Below are 11773 nucleotides of genomic sequence, written 5' to 3'. Positions count from 1 at the left end.
TGCACTGGATGATTTCTAGGATTTGGGAAGAGGAGATTCTACTGCAGGAATGGATGGATGGAGTTGTATGTCCCGTCTACAAAAAGGGCGATAAACTAGACTGTTGCAATTACCGCGCAATCACATTGCTGAACGCCGCCTACAAGGTACTCTCCCAAGTCCTTTGCCGTCGTCTATCACCAATAGCTAAGGAATTCATAGGGCCGTACCAAGCGGGATTTACTGGAGCCCGCGCCACTACGGATCACATATTCGCGATAAGACAAGTACTCCAGAAGTGTCGTGAATACAACGTACCCACGCATCACCTATTCATTGACTTCAAAGCGGCATACGACACAATCGATCGAAAACAACTATGGCAGATAATGCACGAATACGGTTTCCCGGATAAACTGACGCGATTGGTCAAAGCAACGATGGATAGAGTGATGTGCTACGTCCGAGTATCTGGGACGCTCTCGAGACCCTTCGAATCTCGGAGAAAGCTTCGTCCAGGTGATGGACTTTCTTGTATCTTGTTCAATATTGCCCTGGAAGGTGTGATTCGAAGAGCGAGGATCGACACGAGTGACACGATCTTCCGAAAGTCCGTACAACTTTTTGACTTCGCTGACGATATTGATATTGTGACACGTAACCTTGAGAAGATGACGGAAACCTACATCCGACTGAAAGCTGAAGCTAGGCGTATCGGACTGGCCATAAATGCGTCGAAAACCATATACATGAGAGGAAGAGGCTCTAGAGAAGAAACACTACGCCTCCCACCACGAATATTGATAGACGGTAACGATATCGAGGTGGTTGATGAGTTCGTGTATTTGGACTCACTGGTGACCGCCGATAATGACACCAGCAGAGAAATTCATAAACGTATTTTGGCAGGGAATTGTGCGTACTTTAGACTCAGAAAAACTCCGATCGAGAAAAGTACGCCACTGCACGAAATTGACCATCTACAAAACGCTCATTAAACCGGTTGTTCTCTATGACCACGAGACCTGGACTATGTTGGCAGAGGACCAACGCGCCCTCAGTGTTTTCGAAAGAAATCACCATTTATGGCGGAGTGCAGATGGAAGACGGAACGTGGAGACGGCGTATGAATCACGAATTGCAACAGCTGCTAGGAGAACCACCTATCGTACGGACAGCTAAAATCGGACGTCTACGGTGGGCTAGGCATGTCATAAGGATGTCGGACGACAGCTCAGTGAAAATGGTTCTTGAATCTATCCGACTGGTACAAGAAGAAGAGGAGCACTGCGAGCAATGTAGATCGATCAAGTGGAGCGTGATCTCAGAAGCATCCGTGCCTTGAATGGCTGGCGACGAGCAGCCATGGACCGAGTTATGTGGAGACGTATGCTTGATACAGCAAAGGACACCCCAGGCCTATAGCTGTTAGGTAGGGTAAGGTATCCATCGTTTTGGTGATGACTAAAGTTCATTTTTGAATCTGCAGCTGCAAATACTTCGTCAGATCATCAGTTTTCGAGAAAAACATCGGCTAAAACAAACCTTAATTTACCGTCGACATCGAACATTTGCTGATGTCAGATCTTTTGTAGGTAATAAGCCCTAAACCCTAAATTGACTTCGAAAGCAAGGAATTGAAATCATGTCTGGGTAGAGTCATTTTCGGATATTGTTTGATAGTAACATCAGCCCACAAATAAAACACAACATACTATTTTCAACGGCTTTTTTCTTCATTGTTTCATCCGACATATATTTTTCTCTATACATGCTTCTGTTTGTTTTTTTGCTTATAGTATAATTTCACTTGCATCATTGCTATCTTATAATGATCTCGTCCATACGCAACAACGTATAAGTATTATTCGTGTGCTGTGTTCATTTTTTTTCACTATTCTGCATACTTCACTATTTTAGATTTTGTTACTTATTTCCAATTGAGGTCTACGTTAGGGATTTCATTTCCAATGGTTACCATTCCACCGCGTCTCTATATACAAGGAACGCTTGCATATATTTGCTACACATTTTAACTGTCACTATCATTGGAGTGATTGGGGCGATCTTTGGGGAGATACGAGTGGAACGTTTAGCTCTGCCAAACCCATTAGCAATCGCTGAGTATTGTTTTGTTTTTTGCTCTAGAAACTGGTTTTGATTTGAATTTTGAATCCGTGAAGATTATACAGAAAGTAGGAGCGCTCGTGAATCGAAACGAAAACAGCTAGTGCCTTCAAAGAACTCATGGAAGCTAACTTATTCGTATGCCACTGCAGTGGGTTATTATCCGTTGTGTTTGGCGTATTATTTACAAATATCTGCTTGTTTATTAGTTTACCTTTACAAGTAATACAGTCCATTTGTTATGCTCTTGTTCACAATTTCGTTTATCGTTTGTCATATCGATTGGTTTATGTCTCGGTAGAATGCAATCAAAAGAGCAATAATTTTATACAGAAACTTAAGACTAGTCCATTGTGTACGGAGTAATAATTTCGACCTACGCTATACCACGAGGCATAGGCTTTTGGTAGTAATCAATTTAGGTTGAACAGTGTGCAAAAAATAAACTTATTCAAAAATCCAGTGAGAATACAAAATTGCAATCGACAGATAGGTGCAAAAAATGCTAACAATTAGATTATCAAAGCAGCAGCAATATCACCAATGTTAACTAGCTTTACACATTTCGAAAGGAAGTGACCTATCTGTCTTCTTACGTAAATAGCTTCGTCTCCTATAGTTTTGTATGTTGTTTATTTTCATGTGATTTCTTCTATCAGAGTAAAAATATCTATCTTTGTAGGACTATCAGAAAGTTTGCTCACATAATTGTATCTATAGATAGCGTTAAATCCCGGCCTGGTGTAGAAAATCAACTGAAAGAAGAATTTTGGAATCGGCTCACATTTTCGTGAGGAATTGCTCTATTCAATACGTTATAAAAAGTTGATTGTATACAAATGGTAATACAGCTACAAATAGTCTAGTGTGTGTGTGTGTGTGTACGGCTGGTTACAGTGTCTATGGCGATAGTAGATGTAGAGTTGATGCATTCTTCTCACTTGTTTGGTTGTAGATGTGCAAAAAGAAGTGTCATTGTTTACTACATTACGCATTGATTTTCATCTACTTTGTTCGATTCTTATTTTAGAGGAAATCTATGACAATGCTGGCGGTTACACAATTTAGTATGACTGTTTCAATGTTTATGATTCTATGAGAAAGATGATTTTTTTTTGTATTTCATTTTCCACTAGAACTCTTACTTATTGGCAGTTCGTTTCGCTTAGTTTTACTGGTTCTCTTCTCTAATTAGTTGTCTTATTAATTCCTGCACGTTTACGTTTTACAGAACAATTCATCTTCCCTGATTGTTGGAAAGCAGTTCTATTGCATCTAACTTGCGGAAGTAAACGACATTTAGACTCAATGGCGATAGTAGTTTTTTTGCTGCTGGAAGGATCTTACGTTTTGTTTTATTTTTCTTCTTGAAGGGACTGCACATAACGAGGTCTACACTTTATACTGCAGATCGGACAAATGTATGCAACACATCGCAAAATTACCCTCGTGCGACTCATAGTCATAGTTTTGACCTTACATTCCTAGTGTGGAATTTGGCCTTTCTGTTTCAACAGACTTCGCAGTCGATTCTTAGTGTACAGAATCATTGCATGGCTAGTACTATGGATCCTACTGACACTAAGAATGCTTCCAGGTTGGGGCTCGAACATATGACAACTGGCTTGTAAGACCAGTGTCCTATGCATTGAACCGCCAACCCGGGACTCGTGCGACTCAGTCGGTATAAAAATCGATCGCAGCCGGAACGACAAAAACAAAGAGCAACATAGTTTTGCGATCAATGAGAAAATTTCGAAATGATTAAAGCTAGTGAACAAAGGAACCCGTTTTCAGTGCAAATGACTATGCTCAAAGAGTAGATGCATGCTTTTATATCATCTTATGTGATTATTGGCTAGTAACTAGATTGTCCAGTTAAAGCACTGGTCACCTACAACAGTCAGCTAGCCGTCGAGTCGATTCAACGTAGATTGGTTCGATTCGCTCTTCGCCGTTTACCTTGGACTAATCCTCATCAACTACCGAGCTATGAAAGTCTCGGATTGCTAATTGGTTTAGACACACTGCAAGTAAGACGGGAGCTAACGCGTGCGTTAATGATAGCAGATGTTTTGAACGATAGGACCGACTGACCCACTTTGCTCCGTGAAGTCAACATCAATGTTCGTCCTCGAGCTCTCCGCAACAACGCTTTTCTTCGACTTTATTTACGCCGCACCAATTACGGGATAAATGGTACGATTATCACCTTACAACGGTCATTCAATCGAGTGTCATCTGAGTTCAACTTCAATCTTTCACGGCATAAAACAAAGGCCAAATTCTTACTTAGTATTTGAATTAATCTTTAGGCCCACATTGTGTCTGTTGATTTTACAATAATTAAATAAATAGCACTTGTCAATATTGTCAGAAAGTTGAACCCTTTGAAAACCTGGACACGACGAAATCTACACCAAAGCTATGTTTATGCTACTACTTAAAATGCGGAAAATAAAAAAATAACAATACAACACTTTCATCAACCAAACCATTGCCGATGGACAACTCACAGTTGTAATAACGAATCCAACGCATGCAAAAACAAGACAGGATGTCCTCATGATGAGATTCCCAACAACAACAGCGAAACCGAATCAATGTACAAAGGTGGGAATAGCGAACCATTGCCTTCCCTCAATCCCAACGAGAGCATCTCTCCACCTAGGAAAAGAGAAATCGCGACTTTTCCTTACGTTTTACAGATTCTTTCATAGAGGGACGTGAAAAAACACCACGGAGTTGCTCGAACCGAACTGTTGACGTAGGACTACAAGACTATTGTCCAAATCACTGTTATTATATGAATGAATTCAAATAAAACTGATACGTTTCCTTCATCGATGATCGTTTTCATTAATCGATTAATTGTGTGAATAAGATTTGCTTTCATTTTTCATTTTCCTAATTGAGGATGTCCTGCAAACCCTTCACAGCTACCGATGCTGGTGGCGAACAACCATGAATCGAGTTGAATGTAGATCCGCGTGGCCTACGATTGAAAGAGTAAGAATTTGCATTTCATGGGTAGGAAATATTGAATAGGTCCTTGGAAACGGTTTCAGGTTCTTAGAAGAACAGAATTTTTGAAATTTTTCCATGTAAAACAAGTTCAAGTCCATTTTCCGCATATTGATTCTGTTTCGGCGAGAGCAACGCCCAAAGAAGAGAAGAATTAGTTAGAAAATGCGGAAGACAGCTTTCGGTCACTTGGCGAGGATGTTTTTGTTGGCACCAAAAATTTTGTCTCCAGTACGACTGTCGCCATGGTGGATAACAGTGCTGCTACTACTGTCAGCGACAAATTGTGCGTCCATTGGAAATTGGTGATCAAACATTGGTCCATTATTACACGACAAAGAACAGAAAGAATACTGCTTGGAATAAAATGTCCCGGGCCTCTCATAGAAAAGACGCGAATAGTTTTGCACCGAGTATATTTTTGTTGAGAACAAGCCTCTAGATGACCCAATACCAAATTTCATGACAATCCAATGTTTGAATAACAGCCGATCGTGTCAGACGGGTTCTAGTTTTCATCAAACTATGGAAAAAGACGCACCAGCGCATTTATGCATGAAAGCAACGGTGAAATTGAATAATGTGCGGTACGGATTGGTCCACCATCCCCTGTGTTCTCCAGATCTGGCCCCCAGCGACTATTATCTAGTTCCAAACTTGGAAAGGTTTCTCCAGAGAAAAAAATCTTCTTCGAATGCTGAGGTCATTGGAGAAACGGAAGCCTATTTTGAAGGCTTTGACAAATCTTTTTTTTTTTAAAAGAGCATCAAAATGTTGGAGGACCGACGGGTCAAGTGTACCGCTCTAGATGGAGATTATCAGTGGCGTCTCGTGACAAAATTGACTAGTTGTGCACTGCTTATGTGGTATGATAGCAGATGTAACAGTTCGTTTTAAGTGAAAACAAAAGAAGGGAATGGAGATTCGCTTGTGTTTTTCAATACAATGAGATAACGATATAACACATGGATCAATAAGTCCCGAGACTAAAGCAGAGATGGCGCTCGTAGTAAACCAGTAACCACGTCTTTCTAGAGTACTAACCTTTGCTTGAAACGAGTCAAAATTTTAAGTCGACCAGAAACAGCTGAGTTATCGAGGTTGGAGTAAAGTCGTTTAGTAGTTTGTTTAAAAAATGGAAAAAACCGAGTTTCGTGTTTTGATAAAACATTGTTTTTTAATGGGTAAAAACACCGTGCAAGCGAAACAATGGATTGAAAAATGTTATCCGGACTCTTGTTCATCAAAAGCAACGATTTGTCGGTGGTTCGCCGAGTTTAAACATGGTCGTACCGACACAAATGAGTGTATTTACTATCCGACATGAAAAATTGAGCATGAAAAAGGTTTTTTCCAAGTGGGTGCCGCGATTGCTTTCGATGGAACAAAAACAGCAACGAGTCGATGATTCAGAAAGCAGTTTATCGAAAAAAAACGTGATTAATCCACCTAGCAGTGAGATGATACCTTTTTTTATCAATCCGCATGTGTTTTTTTGCATGGATATTCTTAGGTGTTTTAGTTCTCATGACATTATTTTAATTATCGTCGTTTCAAACGGCAAATTGAGATTTTAATCACTCATTACCCTGTAATTTCGAATCTGCAAATCGTATCGAATTTCAATCTTAACGTGTGACATTCGATTGAACATTCCATGAGATGTCGAAGTAAGTTCCACTTTAAAGTTTTTCGTCATTATTTATGGTACTTCCAGAGTTGGTATTCAGGAACTAGCATAACCCAAAATGATTCGAATGGCCATAAATTAATACACCAAACAATTTACATCTTCTATATCGGTATGAATTTTAAAAATTCATCATCTGTAATTCCAGAATCGGATAAAACTCACCAATTTTGTATGGGACCTTAAGTCCTTTAATTTGAATTTTTGTTTTTGAAGTTCGATTTGACCTTTTTGAAAAAATGATTAAACTTTGAGAAACGATTCGAAACTGGATCCGGAGTTCTAAGATCGGTGTAGCCGAAATCAGATAAATTCACCTGAGGAGTGTGTAGACATCTTTGAGAAATTGTAGTGCGAATTGAAATTTGGGGGTACATTCCGAATCCAAAAAAGAATACCGCTTAAACTGAAATAAATTTATTTGGTAATCGACTATCCAAATTTGCAAACCCGATAAACTTGATTAATTTATGTGAAATGGACATTTTTATACAATCACCCTGTATCTCCTAAACCAGAAATCGGATCTGACTAATTTTTATAGGATTTTAAGACCTCTCATTTGTATCATAGATGATTCTTAGATTTCATTTGAATCTTAGATCGGTTCAGCCATCTACGAGAAAAATGAATTGCATTATTTCAATTTCGTTTCACATGTCATCCTGTGGTTCCGAAATCAGAAGTCGGATCGAAATTTGGAAGTATACTAGTTTTCATATGAATCTGAGTTTGTAGAAAACGGTTTAGCCATCTCCGAAAAAATTGAGTGAAATTATTTGTCACACACGCATTTGCTGATCTCGACGAACTGAGTCGTATGGTATATGGTAGTTATGTTCTTCCAGCTTTTATTGCTGTAAGTAGTTTAAATCAATATAATTATGGAATTACTTTCAACTCGAAAATGCTGATATCATCTGGTTTATAAATGCCATATTCGAACGATTATGTTGCCAAAAACGAACCGTGCTAAAATCGGTCCAAGGCAAATTGTCATGAAAAAGGATGCTGTACACAGTCTTTTTGGTACTTAGAAATAATTGTATGTCACAGTATAAAAATCGTGTTTTCCGTTGCTCCCAAGCATTTTTTTGTCATACAGTGCTTAAAACTTCTACTGCTGTAATAAGGGGAAAAGTCGTTTACACAAAAATATTGATATCTCCGTTAAAAATGGACGGATTTTAACAAACTATGGCTTGTTGGATAGCTATTACCGTGCGGAATCTAAGTCTAAAAACATATTCTGTTTTCAAGGTCAATTGTGACAGATACTGTCAAAAAACTGAAAATTTTGTCATAAAACTCCGTATAACCCAAAAAGTAAACATCCTATCTCAAAACCATTCAATAGCGTTTTGGGTGACGGGGAGACCTTTCATTTGCGACTAGTTTGATCAAAATCGGTCTAGCCATCTCTGAGATCTCGACCTCTTAGTTGACAACACACATACAGACACACACACAGACAGACATTTGCTCAGTTCGTCGAGCTGAATCGATTGGTATATGACATTCGGCCCTCCGGGCCTCGGAAAATTTGAGCGAATTCTATACCTATTTTTTATATATATAAAAAAAAGGTAAAAAACGTTGGAACCATTGTATCACCCTAAAAGGTTATTGTGTTAATGAATAAAAAAAAATTTTGCAAAAAAAAAGTTGTTTCCATTGTTAGTCTCGGGACTTATTCATCCATGTGTTACTTTCGGATGGGATTTTTTATTAAACAAACAAAACTCAGAGCTGAGCTGAGTAATTCTTTCTCTTCTTGAATCTGTGCAGTAGCTCATGTGCACGGAAAAGACTAACACAGCGACAACAGATACTTGAAATTTTATGTCTGATGTATATGAGATGCGTGTAAATACACGCAATTTCGGCGCGATCAAACCTGAAAGGTTGGGGACGCAGTTCATTCCTTCAATTCGACCGGTTGTGCAGTGCACGAGGTGCACATGAGGACGAGACGCCACTGGTGATTATACTGAAGAATAAAACAGTTTTCACGGCAGAAAACCACATTTTTCTTTGTTAGGCCCGGGACTTTTCATTCCATGTAGTAAGAATTGGTGTGGCATTTGAACCATGACAATTTAGGGCTCTAATTGCTTCCCCATTCGCTTCATTCGCTCAATTTATTTCTTTCAAACTATCTGAAGTATAGTACATCGAAGGAAAAAAAATTGGTCGCGCGAGGAGATCATCGACGTCGCGGAGAAGTTTTTCGCATAGGAAAAACGAAGAAAAATTTTGCATCGCACATTAATATTAATTTCGTTGAGCAAAAAGGGACAGTCAATCCCCTCGTTGAAAATATCTGATATTATCAAAGCGCGTGATGATTCCCGTCGCACTTATAATGTATCGAGACCGGTGAATAACCCGCGACTTTCATAACTAAGTAGTTGATGAGGATCGGTTCACGGCAATCGGAGGTGGCTTTTAGTTAATTTTTCAGTGAGACTTGATCGCGGAGTCATGGAATCGACCAAAATACTATAGAGTAATAGAGCGCTAGTCTATAGTAAAAAATGTTAGAGTTTAACTACCAAATGATTGTGATACTTAATTATTTAAACGGAAAGTTTAATTCCGACGAATAGTTTTAGGAGAGGTTGGTAGTATTTAGGAAAATCCACAAACGCTACGAGAAAGCGTGGTGCCACATTAACATTTTCATCGTATTCTCGTTAAAGGAACTTGTCGAATTTAATCGATATAACTGTTGGTTCGCTTACTCAACTCAAAGTATGTCAATAGGACTCGAATTGGGGCAAGTGTGGTAGTAATTTCTGATGCCTTAATTAATCGACTACCCTGCACGGCTTACTTGAAGGAATAAATATAAGCGTTTGAACACGAACTGAATTTACCTAAGAACACAACTCTACCAATTTTCTATTGCGTTCACCGATGGTTATAACTGAGCCGTTTGCAGCCGGAAATTCGAAACAAAAATGGCTTAGTCTTATTATGACCGCAGGAATATTTATGAAGTTTATGACTGATTAACCAAATCATTTCAGTAAAACAAGAAAAACTACATTGAATGCTTTCTTCAGATTGGGAAAACACTTCCTAAGAAATGTACACACAATCTTGAATATATCCCGTTTTTCCGATCTGCAGCAGCGCACAGTCCTCAGTATCGCAACCCCCTACAATCAAAACATTTGCGATGGTGCTTCGGAACCTTATATTTCAGCCATTTTATCTCTCATCTACAGTTAAAAGCATTTCTTTCTCTAATCCAAGTTATCAAGATTCCCTAAAATGTATTCTCACAACATGTTCTTTGTATTCGTTACGTTACATAGTATCTAATGCGTTTTTTCTTGTTGTGGGCTTCCTAATGCAATGATATTGGAACTAAACTTAATCGAAATGAGCGCGTTTTCACCACCAACAACAAAGATCAATTTTCAAATGCACATGCAAATCGCTTCTCGTGAAAACTCGTTACTGAATGAAAGTATGAGATCAAAAAACGACGAGATTAATGCCTGATTGAAAGGACTCACTGAAATGATTATTACTTGATGCTTCTACGTACCATAACTAGAGAGCCAAATGCAATCCGCTATAGATCAAAGTCATAAAAAGCAGGAACAGCGGCGGCAGTTATGAAATAATCGGAATTTTACATTTATGGTTCTAAGCAAGTGCAACCATGACTAATTGTGCAGGAAACTAACGATCATTGTTTTAGTTCTTGTTTGATTCGCTCGCGTAACAAGCAGTAGCCGTAATTTTATGATTTGATTAGTTGGTGCAGTCGATATGCGCGCATTTAACAGCCTTATCTTCTTTTTTCTGAACAATGTAGGTTCCTTGTTATGATAGTTTTTTCAAAGTTTCTCTTTCCTTTTAAAACGACACTGCAGTTCTTTTTTCGAACCAACTTTTGTCTTAGGTGTTGCTACTAAAATGTGTTCCACTAGCAAATAGTTACACTTTTCTTTATCTAGCTTAAGTTTTGTTTTCTTCCTTATGCGGAATCGTTTAATTAAGATTCAATCACATTCGCACAACATATTTTCCGAACAGACTCACACATACTTTCACCCATTGTTGGTGAGCGCATTCGTAATCTGTATTCGTCGTTACAAAACAATTTTGTCATTTTTTTAACAATGATATAAATTTTAGACTTCTGAGTACTTTATATAAGTCCATTTTGCTACAATGACTCAATAGTAAAATCCAACTAGAACCGATGGTTTCGTTTGTAATTTTGTTTGTCGTCAATCATGCATAAATGTACTGCCTTAAAACAGCAAATTTCTAACGCCGTCTCATCACTTCTCATATTTTGCTAATTATTTACCTACTTCCTAAGGGTAGTTAAATTATAATTTATCCTCATAGCATAAATTTATTTACTTGTAATTGCTACTACAAACCCTATCAGTTAATGAGTGTTTTCGCCTTTTTGCTTACTTTCTTAGCTCTAATTATGATTAGTTATATTAATTTGTCGCTCGAGCGTTATTCAAGCCATCCGATCTCGTTGCCACCTTGGGGATGCTACCGAATCTAAGCCACATTACAAATATGTCTTATGGTTCTATTATAACATATATATCCGTTTCCGTTCCCTACTTGTACCAAAACATTGATCAATCTACTAACTTTTGTTTTTTTTTTGCACTTGCCATTTTGATTCTTCCTGTGTGTCGACAGACAATCTCAATTCTTCGGCTCTTGATGCACCACGAGAGAACTTTTTTTTTTTGAATGACTGTAGGTGTACTCTGTCGTGAGAAACAGACGTACCGAAACTTAGGTTGCTCCACTCACTCGATGACGACCACTATACAGTTCGGATAAAGCAAAAACAGAAAATATACGTACTTTCGGAAAGTATACGGAGTATGTTAATTAGGAAAAGGCATCAAGCAAACATGAGTGTACCATTAGATAGTATCACAACTTGGAAAGTAAGTT

General features: G+C 38.4%; 1 protein-coding gene across 5 annotated transcripts in view; it reads right to left on the bottom strand.

Moving 5' to 3' along the window:
* Positions 1-1691: 1691 nt before the first annotated feature.
* The window catches only part of LOC131431477 (dual specificity tyrosine-phosphorylation-regulated kinase 2), a 30459-nt gene continuing 20377 nt past the window's right edge, over positions 1692-11773 (bottom strand). For all 5 annotated transcript variants that reach the window (XM_058597211.1, XM_058597210.1, XM_058597209.1 and 2 more), the window contains one exon: positions 1692-11639. In XM_058597211.1, coding sequence (XP_058453194.1) covers positions 11623-11639 — 17 coding nt within the window. In that variant the 3' untranslated portion in view covers positions 1692-11622. The remainder of the gene's footprint in view (positions 11640-11773) is intronic.

Source organism: Malaya genurostris, chromosome 2 (assembly GCF_030247185.1).
Source record: "Malaya genurostris strain Urasoe2022 chromosome 2, Malgen_1.1, whole genome shotgun sequence".
NCBI lineage: Eukaryota > Metazoa > Arthropoda > Insecta > Diptera > Culicidae > Malaya > Malaya genurostris.
The sequence above is the reverse complement of the archived record's forward strand: the minus strand, read 5'-3'. Positions and strand labels throughout refer to the sequence as shown.